Source organism: Orcinus orca, chromosome X, assembly GCF_937001465.1.
Source record: "Orcinus orca chromosome X, mOrcOrc1.1, whole genome shotgun sequence".
NCBI lineage: Eukaryota > Metazoa > Chordata > Mammalia > Artiodactyla > Delphinidae > Orcinus > Orcinus orca.
Window position 1 is genome coordinate 83,931,126 of NC_064580.1, and position 15,159 is coordinate 83,946,284.

Below are 15,159 nucleotides of genomic sequence, written 5' to 3' on the forward strand. Positions count from 1 at the left end.
GCATCACTGATATAAAATAAATTGTCTATATCTAAAAGTACAGTTTGATACCTCTGACATATTCATATCCTCATGAAATCACCACCATGATCAAGATTATTAACACACACCTCAGCCCCAGAAGATTCCTAAGTCCCTCTCTAATCTGTCCCTCTTGCCCCTACAGTCTCCCTCCCCTGATGCCCAGGCAACCATTGATTCCTTTCTGTCATTATAGATTATTTTGCATTCCCAAGAATACTATATAATGAAAATGAAATAATATACTATGCACTATTTTCTTTTTCACTTGGTATAATTATTTTGAGATGTATCTTTTTTTTCATATCAATTGTTCATCCTCTTATTGCTCAGTCATTCTACTGTATGGATGCGCCCTAATCATGGCAGTTTTTTAACAAGTTAGATATACAGCTACCATATGACCCAGCCAATTCCACACCTAGGTATTTTCTTGAAAGAAATGAAAGCCTATGTATACGTGAAGACATACTTGAATACACAAACTGTGGTATATCCATACAGTGGAATACTCCTCAGCAATAAGAATCCAACAGCTTGGCTGAATCTCAAAATAAAGATGCCGAGTGAAATAAGCCAGAGGAAAAATGAGTATATACTATGATTGCATTTATGCGAAACTGTATAAAAATGCAGGTTTTTTTTTTTTTTTCCTGTCACAACTCTACAGTGACAGAAAGCAGATCATCGTTTGCCTGGGGACAAGCTTGGAGTGTGAAGGAGGGCTACACAGGGGCAGGAGGAAACTCTTTTGGGCCGATGGATACGTTCATGTTCTTGACTGAGCTGATAATTGCACAAGGTTATATACATATGTCTTTTTAAAAGTATTTTATTGTGGTAAGAACATTTAACAGGAGATCTACCCTCTTAACAGATTTTCAAGTGTACAATACAGTATTATCTATAGGCATGACTTTGTACAGCAGATCTCTAGAGCCTATTCATCTTGCATAACTGAATTATATCTGTTGATTAGCAATTCCCCTTTTCCTCCCTGCCCTAACCCCTGGCAACCACCATTCTATTCTTCATGTCTATGAATTTGACTATTTTGGATACAAATTTTATCAACTCATACACTCTAATATGTGTAGTTTGTTGTCTGTCAATTACACCTCAATAAAGAGTTCAGGGGGGCTTCCCTGGTGGAGCAGTGGTTGAGAATCTGCCTGCCAATGCAGGGGACACGGGTTCGAGCCCTGGTCTGGGAAGATCCCACATGCCACGGAGCAACTGGGCCCGTAAGCCACAACTACTGAGCCTGCGCGTCTGGAGCCTGTGCTCCGCAACAAGAGAGGCCGCGACAGTGAGAGGCCTGCGCACCGCAATGAAGAGTGGCCCCCGCTCGCCACAACTAGAGAAAGCCCTCGCACAGAAACAAAGACCCAACACGGCCAAAAATAATAAATAAATAAATAAAACTGAAAAATAAAAAAAATAGAATTTATTAAAAAAAAAGAGTCCAGGGAATTGCACATAACTGCGAGAAGTAATAATTGTAGTTAACAGTTAATGAGTACTTACTTTGTGCCAAGTACTGCACTAAGCATTTTCTATGCATTAATTAATCTCATTCTGAAAGCAACCTATGATGGAAGTATTATTCTTAACCCCATTTTATTTATGAGGATACTAAGGCATAGTAAAGTTAAATTACTTGGCCAAGGTCATAATGTCTCATAAAATGTGGAGTAAACCATAATGTGTACTTCCTCTCATGATGATAGCTGAAATGTATTCAGCACTTCATGTAGCAGACCCTGAGTCAATCATTTGACATGCACTATCTCATTTCAGCCTCATCAGCACTATGAAGTTGGTACTGATTTACAGAGGAGGAAACTGGCACAGTGGAATGAAGCAACATGCTCCAAATTATATAGTAAGTAGTGGAGGAGCGGAGATTTGAACGAAGGATCTTCATCCATCAGGTGAATCCCAGGATAAAATAGGTTGAGAACTACTCTGTTAAGAAGTTGGATCTGTGGACCAACATGCAGATGGATCTGATACTTGCCTGATCAGACAGGTCACTCTTTGCCTGATGCTGAACACAGTCGTTTGTTGTGTGGATCCCTCACTGCTTTGGTCCACCTGTCTGAGTAGATACTCAGGTACTGACTACAGCTTGCATTACAGTGGAGCCTGCCAAGCCTTACTACCTGACTGACTGCCTCCTTGCCCTTCCCCACCACCCTGTACAGATAAATTGGTTCTCCCAGATCCTTGACCTTAAATACCTGGGTCTCTACCACTCCTAGTTAGTTTCCTCTCCTTACAGACTTGTGTTACTGATAACCATAAAGCCTCCTAGCAGAGTATATCCAAGTTATGACAAAGACTAGGTCACAAACCATCTTACTCAGATTTAAATGTATCTCCTTTCTTATAGATCCATTGATTTCTGTTCACATTAGAAATTCCATGCACAGCTGAGAGCTGTTAATGTGGAATAGGATGGTTTCATAAGCCATACTCCCTGCTGAAATATCAAGGGCCTGGATTACAGTAATGTCTTGTTTCCTTCATGTGTGAACTCAGATAATTTTTGAATATAAATATATCCCATCTCCTTGATCCCATTGCCACCCCTGGAGCTGCTTGTTCTCTCTGGTAGTACAATGTTGAGTGTCAGGGGCATCAGAGTTTTCCTAAACTATCAGAAGCAACCAATTTGCCTCTTTTGCTCATCTACCACTGCTGTGCTTTGCTCTACTCCTGACAGGTCCTGCTGGTTTGGATTTGATCCTTTTCTTCTACCATTTACTCCTGACTCTGTTCTCACCCTTCGTTCAACATTTGGTCTCTCATTCCATTTCATTTATTGCTATATTTTAAACATGCAGTTTAGCACTTTGAAAACATCTGAATGGAAGTGTTGTTCTTGGGATGGCAGTCGGAGAGGTACAATTCAGGATTCCCCCTCCTTCATTCACTTCCATCTCCCTTGCTGGTACCTTGTTGTTCTCTCTCCTCTGTCCTATAACCCTCCGGTTCATGATTTGTTTTCTTTTACCCCAGTGGTTCTCGAACTTGAGCATGCATCAGAATCACCTGGAGGGCTCGTTAAACACGAATTGTTGGATTACACCATACAGCTTCTGATCCAGTAGGTCTGGGTTGGTGCTCGAGAATTTTTAGTTCTAACAAGCTTCCAGGTGATGCTGATGCTGTTGCTCTGGGGACTATACTTTGAGAACCACTGTTCTAGATCAACACTGTTCATACAGATCACCGTTCTATCTCTATGGCTTGTCCACTAGGCCCTTTCTTGTGAACTGCCTTGATGTGCAAAGCTGGCAGGTGTGGCTAAGAATCCTGACCTCTGAGGCCCACATGGTAAACTCTCTGGATATGCCTGACCTCTGGATATGCCTGACCTCTGAGGCCCACATGGTAAACTCTCTGGATATGCCACCATCACCCAGAGGCAAGTCTTTAAATCAGAGCCCCTGATCTTGGGTTACTCTAAAGGTAGAAACTCACTGTGCTCTCTAGAGGTAAGAACTCAGAATCAAGATGTTAAGATTTATGTGCTAAAGCTTCTGAAACGTATTTCTAAAATGTAGCTTGCTGTCCAAATTAAGCTAGTTCAGCTTTCTAGAAGTAACTGAGAGGAAGAATAAATTTAGAAAATGAGGTGCAACCTACTCCTGAATAACCAAAAGGAATGTGGTCTCTCATATTCATACTCATTCTCTCTGTCATTATTAATTTGGATATGTTTGCATGTGTATACATTAACAGGACAAATTAAGGATTACCTATGTGTCTATCTATTTGTGTGCTTTGTGTATGTTTTTTAATATATAAAGATACATCTAGGCATTTTTTAACTTAATGTAATTTACATGATATAAACCTCTAGCACTTAGAGCAGGCTTCCAGCACACAAATAAAATATGGCAGGCAGTCTCCTTTCTGATACATTCTGAGTACTGCTCCCCCTGGCTATTAGCTTCAACTTGACTCCTTGGATCTAGCCTCCACCTTACATAGCCCCTCTACCCTGTGTCTGGTCACAAGCCAACTCCAGCAGAGACTTTCATGGAGCAGTGAGGGGGTTAGAACTACTACATCTGGCAGGAGGGGGAAGATAATGAACTAAGCTGAATAAAGGAGAGAAAGGAGGGAAGAGAGAAAAGAGAGGATTCAAGAGAGAAAGAAGCCAAAAGAGACGCATGTGTATGTCAAGAGTGAGCATTCTCTGAAGAAACTAGACTGTTTTTATTGTTTGGTTGATGAACTGTCTCTGAAAGCCATCTCAAGGGTGGAGTTCTGAGCAACATTAGCTTTAATTTAACGTGTGTATAGTCTTCCAAGTGGGTATTGTTTCCAAGAAGAAATCTGCTCATCAGTTTCCCAATTTCTGTATTTATTATCACCAAAGGCTTCATCCTTTCTGATTTTTCTGCTGGCTACCATCTCTTTAATGTCTGGCCTCTGTGTCATTGTACTTTCCTGGATCGCATCCTACCTGTCCGAATGTTTTTTTAGCATCCCACCATCCAATATCAAAAATGTTTTTTTTCCCAGATTCCCAATCTTCATTCTAGTATCCTGCTATCACGACCCTCCCTGTCACTCAGTACTGAAATCAAAGAACCTACCAGGAGTAGTAAACTTTGTTAAGTGATATCCTTGGATGATTTCTTTCCCTCTGTCCACACTTAAAAATGAGCTTCCAACAAACTTCTTTCTTTGCTTCCCATAACCCTCTATACTCTCTTCCCTGGTTATCTTACCTACTGCCACATCTTCACCTAATAGTTATGTAAATGACTGTAAATCTTCATGTCTGTCTCCAAACCCTCTCAAAAACACCAGACCTAATGTCTAATGCCATTTCCTTCTGCAGGCACCTGAAATGTGGTTTCTTTCATACATAACTCAGTATTATATTTTCCAAGTGTACTTCTCCTCCTAGATTCCTAATCTGCATTGCAATATTATCATTCTCCCTGTTATTCAGTATTGAAACCTCAGAATTATCTTCTACTTTTCCCATTCCCCCATTGGCTATAACAGGTCATCAAATCCTGGAACTATTACCTGTGAGGTCTGTTCCCATCTTTCCATTCTCTTTTCTACTGCCCTAATTCATGGTCTTATTATCGTGAGACTATCATCGAAATATCTAACTAACTGCCCCTGGTCGCTTGAACCAGCCCAACACATCCATGCATCTCATATCCACCAAGCAATAAAGTTAAGCTATGGATGCCTCCAGGCTGTTTACTACTGATTCTCTTTTGTTTCTTAAGACACCTTCTCCCTATGATCCTGACTCTACCTTACAAACTCTTGGGTCTACAAGCCAAGTCTAATGGAGACTTTAGTTCTGTGCATTTTCTTTTAATTTTTTAAAATTTATTTTATTATATTTTTTATTTTTGATTGTGTTGGGTCTTCGTTGCTGCATGCGGGCTTTCTCTAGTTGTGGTGAGTGGGGGGCTACTCTTCATTGTAGTGCACAGGCTTCTCATTGCATTGGCTTCTCTTGTTGCAGAGTACAGGCTCTAGGCGCATGGGCTTCAGTAGTTGTGGCACGTGGGCTCAGTAGTTGTGGCGCGCGGGCTCTAGGGTGCACAGGCTTCAGTAGTTGTGACACGTGGGCTCAGTAGTTGTGGCACGTGGGCTCTAGGGTGCACAGGCTTCAGTAGTTGTGGCACACAGGCTCAGTAGCTGTGGCTCACGGGCTCTAGAGTGCAGGCTCAGTAGTTGTGGAGCACGGGCTTAGTTGCTCTGCAGCATGTGGGATCTTCCCAGACCAGGGATTGAACCAGTGTCCTCTGCATTGGCAGGTGGATTCTTAACCATTGTGCCACCAGGGAAGTCCCAGTCCTGTGCATTTTTACATTAATTAGTTGACTGATTGATTGCCGCACCGGCTCTCAGTTCCCCGACCAGGGATAGAACCTGGGCCACAGCAGTGAAAGCCTGGAATCCTAACCGCTAGGCCACCAAGGAATTCCCTATTTATTTTTGACTCATTGGTTATTCTTAGCAGATTTTGCCTTGGTTCATCCTTCTAGCTCCTCCTTCTCTGGACTATCTTGGATACCTACATGATGTCAGGTTCCTATTGCTGGCACTCAGGTTGAGCTAACATACTTATTCCCCAATGAGAGAATGGCTTTTGAAAGTGGTATCCTAATATATCCCCCACCTCTAGTTTCTCATCTTACAACCATCCTACATACCAATGCCAGAGCATTTCCCTAAAACATAGGGTTACTCATGTGTTTTTCCTGTTCATATATCTCTCATGACTCTCCACAGCTTAAATAATAAATTCAGAGTTCAGGATGGCATTCCAAGACTTCCCACCTTGGTCTCATTGTGCTTTCCCAGCTTTATCTCCCACTATACAATTACAAAACCTACCCTCCAGCCCCATTAGATGACTAGTCAGTTTCCAAACTCAGCCCACATTTTCCTTTCTCTATGCTGTAGGTCATGCTGTTCCCTCTTTCTCAAATGCCCTTTTCTCTAATTTTCAACTTTTGGGATACTACTTAAAGGTCCAGCTTTTCCATGAAACTTCCCCTATTCTCTTCCTCCTATATGCTTCTGTAACATTCTTTTGCTGTTAAATGTATACTTACTTGTCAGTTGCCTTGACTACATCCTAAGCCCGTTGAGATCATTCATAGTGTATGTCACTTATCCTTAGCACCATGCCCTAGATATAGTTACTACTCAATATGTGTTAATATATTATTTAATTAAAATTATATGTATAAGTTCTAATATACTAGCTAAAATAAAATCTAATTACTTTACAGTTTTAATAATCGAAAATAGTATAAAAGGGAAAAAAGCAATCTTTTAATAACAGTTATATATTATCACAGGGCTGTGCCTGTGATGGAAAAGATTTATTCTGTAGATTTAGGATCAAGCTTGGCCCTGTGTGTCTTTGAATTTGGCCACTATCAAAGCCAAGGCTTTGAGGCATTTTGATGGTGTAAAGCAACAACATGGTGAGGGATTAAAGGATGGAAATTCTGATGCAAATCAGGGTTGGTTCATAGAGTTTAGAGGCAGGTCTGCCCTTGTATAATGTCAGGGAGTGAGGTGAAGCTGGTAGTACTGATGAGACGGCAGCTCACATTAGCCTTTCTGTTTTGGAGGCGGCAGAAAGCCAATGATACAGGGCTACTTGAGAAAATAAATAAATACAATAAAAGTAGCAGCAAAATAGATATCCTAGAATCTAGTTTTCAATTAATCATCCAATGATGAAAAGTCTTTCCCAAAAATTTTCTTAAAAATTCATGTGCAAATCTCAAAGAAGACCTCCTGAATGAATCTGATGTACATTTTAGCTTCTAAAATGTTATAATGGAACACTTGAAAGTAAAGACCTATATGTTCTCTGCTACTGTATTAGTTAAAACACAATTTAATGTAATTGGTTTCTGGGTTTCTCTGAATTCTCTGAATCCATTTATGTAAACTTCTAAGAGTTATTCTGGTACATAATGTATACTTGATTAAGTATGGTGCTTGTGGTCATTTCCATAAAACATTAGGCCCTGGGTCAGAAATAAATTCTTCTGTTATATCACTGTATAGGAAAATCAAACCCCAGATCTCCTGGTTTTGCCAGGAAAGGAGGGGCAAGGTTGGTGTTTGTGTGAAAATGTCAACTGTTTGGAATTTTAAGTAGGTATATGTCACTGTGTGTATAACAGGGGAGGTGGCTTAAACAAGTGACCTGTATTTGCATCCAAGAAAAAAATAGGTAATAATGAACAAATAAAAACTGATGTGGGATGCTTGAACCTTGAAAGTATTATTCTCAGAGAAAGAAGCCAGTCACAAAACGCCATATATTGTATGACTCTATTTATGTGAAATGTCCAGAATAGGCAAATCTACAGAGACATAAAGTACATTAGTGGTTGCCTTGGGCTGGGGGTTGAGGTGGGGGTCTGAGGAGTGGTTTGGGAGGACTGGGGAGGGAAGATGGCTAAGGAAGGTATCCTTTTTGGTGCAATGAAAAAATTCTAAAATTGATTGCAGTGATGGTTGTACAATTCTGGGAATATACTAAAAACCACTGAATTGTACATTTAAAAAGGTGAATTGTATGTTATGTGCATTATATCTCAATAAAGCTGTTAAAATTTATGTGGGAGAATATGTAAAACAAAAATAAACCTATTTCTAAGACTTGCCTAACTACTGATGCCCAGATATGAAAATGTTTTTATTGTTTACAGATGTCAAACATATATTCCTTAATTTTCATGTAGTTAATTATATTTTGAAAAGGTCAGAAAATAAACACAAACCACAAAGTAAAAGAGACAATTTTATTTGCATAATTGTAGTCTCAATTTTGAACTATACTCATCTTCAAGAGACTGTTTATACTGATTTAAAAAAAAACTCAATTTCATTAAATAGATAGCATCCCTATAACCACCAATGTGTGCTTCTGTGATCCACATAATTTAGCAAGCAAACCGAACGTTTTTCTCTCACTGTTTATTACTACATTTATGTCCTAGTAACTTATAGATTGGACAATTGCCATTTATGATCTGTTAAGCCACTCTTGAAAAGCACTCTGGGGGCTTTGGTTAATGTAGAACAGGAAGTCTGTTCTTTGTTAGAAGCATATTTTCCAGATAAAATTCAAAGGGTTGCTTTTCAGCATACTGTATAAAACCATAGATAGCACGAATCTGGGAATTCTCAGTCTCTAGCAGTCTCAACATTTTCCCCAAAAGGAGACATTGGCACTATTATCTCTTAGACTGATTTTTGCTGGGCTATGTCTTAGCTACACCAAACCCTGTAATCATCACAACTCAACACATTAACCTTTACATCCAGGTAAGTGACTACTATTGGTCATTACTGTTTCCAGGCCTTTTCTTGTTGTCCACTTTTCTTCTACTGGGACCAATCCTGCTTCTACTCAGAGAGGATTTAAGGAGCAGTATTTCAGTAGTTTGGTGGCTTAGCATCCAGTGGGCCTATTGCTTCCGGTCCTACTTAGATCTCACAGACCAGTTGAAGTAACTGGGTCTCTTGGGTGCCATTTTTATTCGCCTGTCTCTGCCTTTTCTCGTGGACTTCACCTGACATGCCGATTCATTTAGGCTTGGTGCGCTGCCTTGTTTAGCACTGTTTTTCCAGACCTCTTAAGGGATTGTTCATTTGTTTCTTAATCTCAAACCCCCTGACTGGATTCCTACTACGTACTGCTTGCTTCATTCTCTGCCTAGTGCCTGCCACCAGACTGGATTCTATTCTCTGCCTGCCTGACAGGACATCCATCGTTAGACTTCCAGAGTTTAGCTGTCTGCCTTCTTGCCTACTGTTACACAACCTTCTGCTTTACCAGCCTTTCCAGACTCTTTCTGTTGGTGACTACAGGAACCTTGTTAGCTTTCCTGTCCTGACCTAATGAGTCTCTTTAGTGTCTGGGTATCAGGCTCCTTGGTCTGGCTCTGCCTGCCAACGACAAGTACCTGTTAAGATACTATCTCCCAGTTTACTACTAGGTTTTTATTGCCTTGGGCCAACGTTTTAGTAATTCTTGTTTACTTTTTCATTCCCTTTGTTTCCTGTATGTAATCTGTGGAGAGGAACAGTGTGTTCCTTTAAACATCTCTTGGATCCGTTCCTTTCTCTTTATGTCCTCTGGGGCTACTCTAGCTCCGATCCTCATGACTTTATCCAGCAGGATTCTATCTAGTTTTAGCTAGAGCTCAGCACTGGTGCCTCAAAGGGTCGCCTCAGAGGATAAGAGAGAAGCCAAGCGGTCATGAGGACTGCAATCTCCATTCCCACAGTAACTTCAAACAGGTCAGCTAGATTTGTATCTGTTGTACATACTGAGCTTCTGTAAAGGTTTTGTTTGGGGGAAAAAAAATTCTGCACTGAGAGAAAAATAAGTTGGAGAATCAGTGTCCAGTTATTCTGCATACCACTGCCAGACCAGCTCCTTAAAATATTCCTTTATTTTATAACATTCCTGCTAAATATCCTTATCAGTCACTACTATTATGTCTTATATTTAAATCTGTTTACATACTGGGCAAACGCTATGGGGAGAACCATGTTTCCTACTATTATTCAACATCTATGTTCTCACCATTCTACTCAAGCCCCACTGGCCCCTCTACATTATTGGTCAGTATTGTTTCCAGGCCATTCCATATGTTGTCTTTTCCTTACTTCCTTTCTTTGCTTTGGCTATTCAAGTATGATTTCTGCTTCAGCCCTTGGCAGTTCAAGTTCTCCTTGAAAACTTCTTCTATTCTAGGCCTGACAAATCTCACCCCTTCACCACATTATCCTGAATTTTGGGTCAGGACCTCCGAATTAGGCAGCCAATTTGCTCTTACTGTTCCACACATTTGTTTCCTTGTTTGTTTTCTCAAGCAGATTTTATACCTTTGATGGCAAAGAATTTATATTTTACACTCTGTTCCATTACAAGGGTTTGTGTACCACAAATAGCACATTAGTGATTGGTAAATAGGAGAATGGTGTCATTAAAATTAGGTGGAAGGCCAGCTGGTTCACGTGTGAAGTGTTTTAGCACTTTAAGTTTTGACGTGATCAGGAGCCAGCTTTCTCACAATTAAAGAGAAGCCTTCACAATATGAAGACTTTCAGAAAAAAAGAAGAATCCTGCACAAAACTGCCCCTTTTTTGTGACTGGTTTAGTGATTTCAACAACCTCTAAATTTCCCATCACATTAAACTAGCTGGTGAAGCTGTGAGTACTGATAATGAAGCTGTGAAGACCTTTCACTGTGTGATTCTAAAAAGTTGGTTACTCCTCAGTTAGATTTTTAATTCTGATGAAAATGGCATCTATTAAAAGTAAATGCCCTTGAGGATTCACGTTGGGGAAAGAGGAAGCGTGAAGGCTACCAAGCATTGATGGCTGTGATGCTGGGTGCAGATGCCAGTGGAGATTCAACCTCCTGAGTGTTTTTATTAGGATGGTTATTGTTTACATTAGTGCTCTGATTACAAATTTGCATTGGGTTTAAGTGACCTTCCCTAACCACGTTTTCCCCAGAAGCCCTGTTATTTTTAGTGTGCAATTTTGCAGAACAGGAGATTCTTCAGGAAGACATGTATGCCTTTAGTGCAGAACATCTGGTACTTTTTTATTCGCACGACATCTAGTTTGGTGTTGCCCATGTAGTATGTGCTTAATAAATACTTGTTTATTCTCAGGCAACCTTTAATTCATAAATATTTTTCCATAACCTTGGAGGTGTTTATTTCTTACTTTTGTCTAATCCATGTTGGCTTTAATTTCTCTATTAATGGCCCAGATTATTTAGAGGAGAACACGTAGCAGAAGGGAGACACAGAAAGCCAGGATGAATTGGGACTAACATACGCACACTAATGTGTATAAAATAGATAAATAATGAGAACCTGCTGTATAGCACAGGGAACTCTGCTCCACTTAGCTGTACAGTAGAAACTAGCACAACATAGTAAAACAACTCTACCCCAATTGAAAAAATAAAAAGAAACCTCTGGGGTAATGGATGGCTCTAAGATCAGTTTGAAGAAAGAGCCTAGCAGGCTTTTATCTTTCTTTTTTCCCAGGGCTGGCTTTTAATGTTAACCGGGTGCTAAACTCATGAGAGGCCAGAGGGAGAGACTACAAGGTCAGCGGGTCTAACACACACTTTTGAAATCCCAACTGATGGTAGTAGCCTTCTTCTTTCTGCAGCATCAGAGAAAAGATGTCTCTCCATCCACCGGCCTATTTGTGTGTCCCAGGAAGGTAAAAATAAAGAAATGTAGTGGGATCAGCCCTAGGACTGCACTTGGTGAGGTGCCTGGTTCATAATCAGTGGACAAAGTGTCCTTGCAGGGGACCAGTGGCTCCTTTTGTGTGTTAGCTTCCGAGAGAGGCCCTGGTATTTGAAGGAAGGGGGTTGGTTTGTTTGTTTGTAATGACTGTTTACATTAACTGGAACAAAATGCTGAAAAGAAAACAGCCAGAATTAAGATGGGGCTGAGATAACCACAATAAAGTCAAATGTAAGCCATCTCAGGGACAAACTTTCTCACTTTTTGCAGTACAGATTATGCATCTTTTACATGTACCTCTCATTTGACTTCAAATGTAGCTTCACCTGGCCTGAGGATGGTGAAACCCAGCCTTACACTCAAAATAATGTTGATCCATTTTCAAATATTCACACACTCAAAACAGAAGTCACTTGTATTACAACGCCTTCACCGCTTTTAAAACCAGACCAATGAGATCTACAAGTGGGGACCTTCATGATCTGGAAGCTGCTCATCTGTTCTGCTTCTCTTGCCAAGAGCAGCCCCTATCCGTCACCTCCAATTTCTTAACCACAGAGTCTCTGCACATGCTATGGTCATTTCCTTTGCCTGGGATGCTCTTCACTCTCCTTTTTTGCCTTGTAATTGCTCAATACTTTTTTGTTTAATATCCTTCCCGATAGCCAGAAAGTTCCACAAGAGCAAGCCACATCCGTCTTGTTCACCACTGGACCCTCAATGCCTAGCAGGGTATCAAACACTTAGTAGGCTGTCAACAAATACTTAGTGTCTTCAGTCAGACCCTTAAGACTCAGCTCAAACATCATCCTCTTTGGTAAGGTGTCCCAGAGTCTCTGACACTCCGGTGGTGACCCCCCTCATGTGCTCCGTGGGCTCCCTGTTCCTATGTGTTGCAATGAAGCACAGTCATTAACAACTGGCCTCTCCCAGTAGACTAGGAGGTTCTAAAGGGCAGGACTGTGAGCTTCATCCTCCTAACCCACAGCACTCTGGATATCACCTGGTATACTCTAAGGAGCTCAATAAAGATCTACTGGGCAGATTATTAAGCAACATTTGAGCTTGGGGGTTACTCAGCTATGGCTCACACCGACATCTCTCAAACAGGAATTAAGTGAAAGCAGTGGATAACCAGGTCACATCTTACTGCAGCAACCACTTCTATGCCATTTTTCAGGAGGGGGGGGCATTTAAGTAATTCAAATCACACGTGAGTGTGCGTGTGTGTGTGTGTGTGTGTGTGTGTGTGTGTGTGTGTGTGTGTGTGTAGTGAGTTAAATTCAGAATATACATCAAATTTTAAGTCAAACAGAAACTTCAACAAAGCAAATTTACCTTAGGGCTCCTTGCCCATCCTGTCTGGGAGCATGTATTCCCTCTTCTCTGCTGTCCTTGGGTAGTTTACCATCTGCATGATTAAAAAGAAAGTTAATGACAATGGCAAAGCCAGGATTAAGACCGCTTTCAGATGTCTAACATTCTTTTTATTCTACTTTCCAAGTTAATTGCCTCATCACAATCACACCTACAGCATGGTCAAATTTATCCTAATGCACTCTCAAAAAATATGTTCATAAACATATTAGCTTCGGCATAGCAGAAGTTAGGTTGAAGGGGAGAAGGGCAAAAGGGTCATAGCCTGAAGATACCTGAATAACAGGCACATGAGCATGTTTGTAGACCTGGTATCTAAATTTACATTTCAGGTAGCTTCTCTAGATTGTATGATGGTGGTTCATTCAAGTTCTGCCCGGCCCCGCTAATGTTCTCAATGTGAACTTTATTTTTAAAGCGGCGTGGGCCTCTTCCTGACAACTGCAGGAGGAAAGATTACGAATACCAGCGGTGCCCTGTTGCTGCCGCTGCACCAAATCACCTAGCATTTGTCTAGAGATTTACATTTTTAACAAAGCTTTGACACACATGATCTTATTCGCTCCCCACAACAACTATAAACCTAAAGTAGCTCAGGAAACTGAAAATAGCACTCAATCCAATTGTTACCTCTCCATAGGTGCTTTGGCTAAAGAGCCTTACACCTCCTTGGGATTAAGCAGTGGGCGCCTGCTGCTTCTACTACCTGGCAGCCTGGGAATAAAAGAACGACTGTATTTCTTTGGTCGCAACGCAATCATGGCAACAGAAAGCACCCACTCCTTCCACTTTCACCCGTACAGTCTGTCTAGGCAATTAATCAGCGCTCCCCTTGGGGGTTTTCCTACAGGATGCTAGTTGCCTTGCCAATCAACCCCTCTCACGGAGTGGAGCACAACCACACCCCCAGCGAGGCCTCGGCCAGCCGGGAAAGGTGCTCTGGCCTACACGAGTGGAAGCGGAGACTCAGGTAAAACTCACACGTGAATCCTGCCGGGCCTCAGTGTCCCCATCTGTAAAATGGGCTACACCTCCTCTCTCTTGGCTAGTTCCCTCCCATTTCACGCTAGGCCCCTAGGAAGGGAAATCAGTGCTTAACCGCAGCTTAAAGTCCTTTAGTTTGGCAGCTGTCGCCGTGCCGGGCATGCTCAGTAGCCCGGCCGGCTCGGCAGCAGGAGTAGGAAGCAGCTTTCCGCGCCCGGGCGGCGGACTGCGGGCACTTTGATGAATCACGTGTGCGGAGGCCCTCTTAAAGAGATAGGCACCTACTTTCCCTCCACCCTAAACACCACCCTGAGGGCGGCGGCGGCGGCGACCGTGGTAATTGCAGCCGCTCGGGGGCAGGGCTTGCCCCAGCGCAGAGTAGTGGCAACGGCTTGTCGCGTCGGGAGCCCCGGGGACGTGAACTCGGCAGACCCACTCTCTCTCCCTCCCAGGAGGAGGTGCTGCCAAATCCACGCGGGGCAGCGGGACCGCCCCGAGGGGCTTCCTCAGTGGAGGAGAGGTGGGGTTCCAGGGCACAGGTGACAGGGCCGGAGAAAGATGGAGCAGCCCGGGGCGGCGGCGGCGTCGGGCGCCGGAGGCTGCGGCGAGGAACCCGGTGGGGGCCGAAGCAACAAGCGGAGCGCGGGGAACCGGGCCGCCAACGAAGAGGAAACGAAAAACAAACCTAAATTGGTGAGTGCTCCCGCAGCCCCCGCCGGCCTTGGGGACAGCGAGAGCCCCGGGATCCTCCTGCCGTTGAACACGGGGGGACCCGGGGCCCCCTCCCAAGGGTGACCGCGACCTCGCTGTACAACTCCGGGAGCCGCTAAAGCAGCGGCCACGCCGAGGCGCGGAGACGGCGTGGGGGCGGAAGAGCACCCCCTTCTTCACTTAACCCCTTTCTCCCTCTTGGCAGCCCGGGAGGCGGTGCGGGAAGGAGAAAGGCCCCACCCCAACTTGGGG

The 15,159-nt window shown here is 42.6% G+C and overlaps 1 protein-coding gene and 1 long non-coding RNA gene across 9 annotated transcripts in view; one reads left to right on the forward strand and one right to left on the reverse strand.

The window, feature by feature from the left end:
• LOC117197991 (uncharacterized) overlaps positions 1–14,377 on the reverse strand; it is a 441,633-nt gene extending 427,256 nt beyond the window's left edge. For 3 of the 6 annotated variants that reach the window (XR_004478903.2, XR_007474952.1, XR_004478901.2), the window contains exons 1-2: positions 14,194–14,376; positions 13,174–13,246 (exon numbers count right to left, since the gene is read on the reverse strand). This is a non-coding gene — a long non-coding RNA (uncharacterized LOC117197991). Of the gene's footprint in view, positions 1–8,126; positions 12,009–13,173; positions 13,247–14,193 lie in introns of those variants that run through there. The other 3 variants (XR_007474953.1, XR_004478902.2, XR_004478904.2) reach the window with 2 other exon arrangements.
• A 187-nt stretch (positions 14,378–14,564) lies between these two features.
• Positions 14,565–15,159, forward strand: part of DIAPH2 (diaphanous related formin 2) — an 893,504-nt gene continuing 892,909 nt past the window's right edge. For 2 of the 3 annotated variants that reach the window (XM_033412217.2, XM_049705082.1), the window contains exon 1: positions 14,566–14,889. In XM_033412217.2, coding sequence (XP_033268108.1) covers positions 14,755–14,889 — 135 coding nt within the window. In that variant the 5' untranslated portion in view covers positions 14,566–14,754. Of the gene's footprint in view, positions 14,890–15,159 lie in introns of all 3 variants that reach the window. The other variant, XM_049705081.1, reaches the window with a different exon arrangement.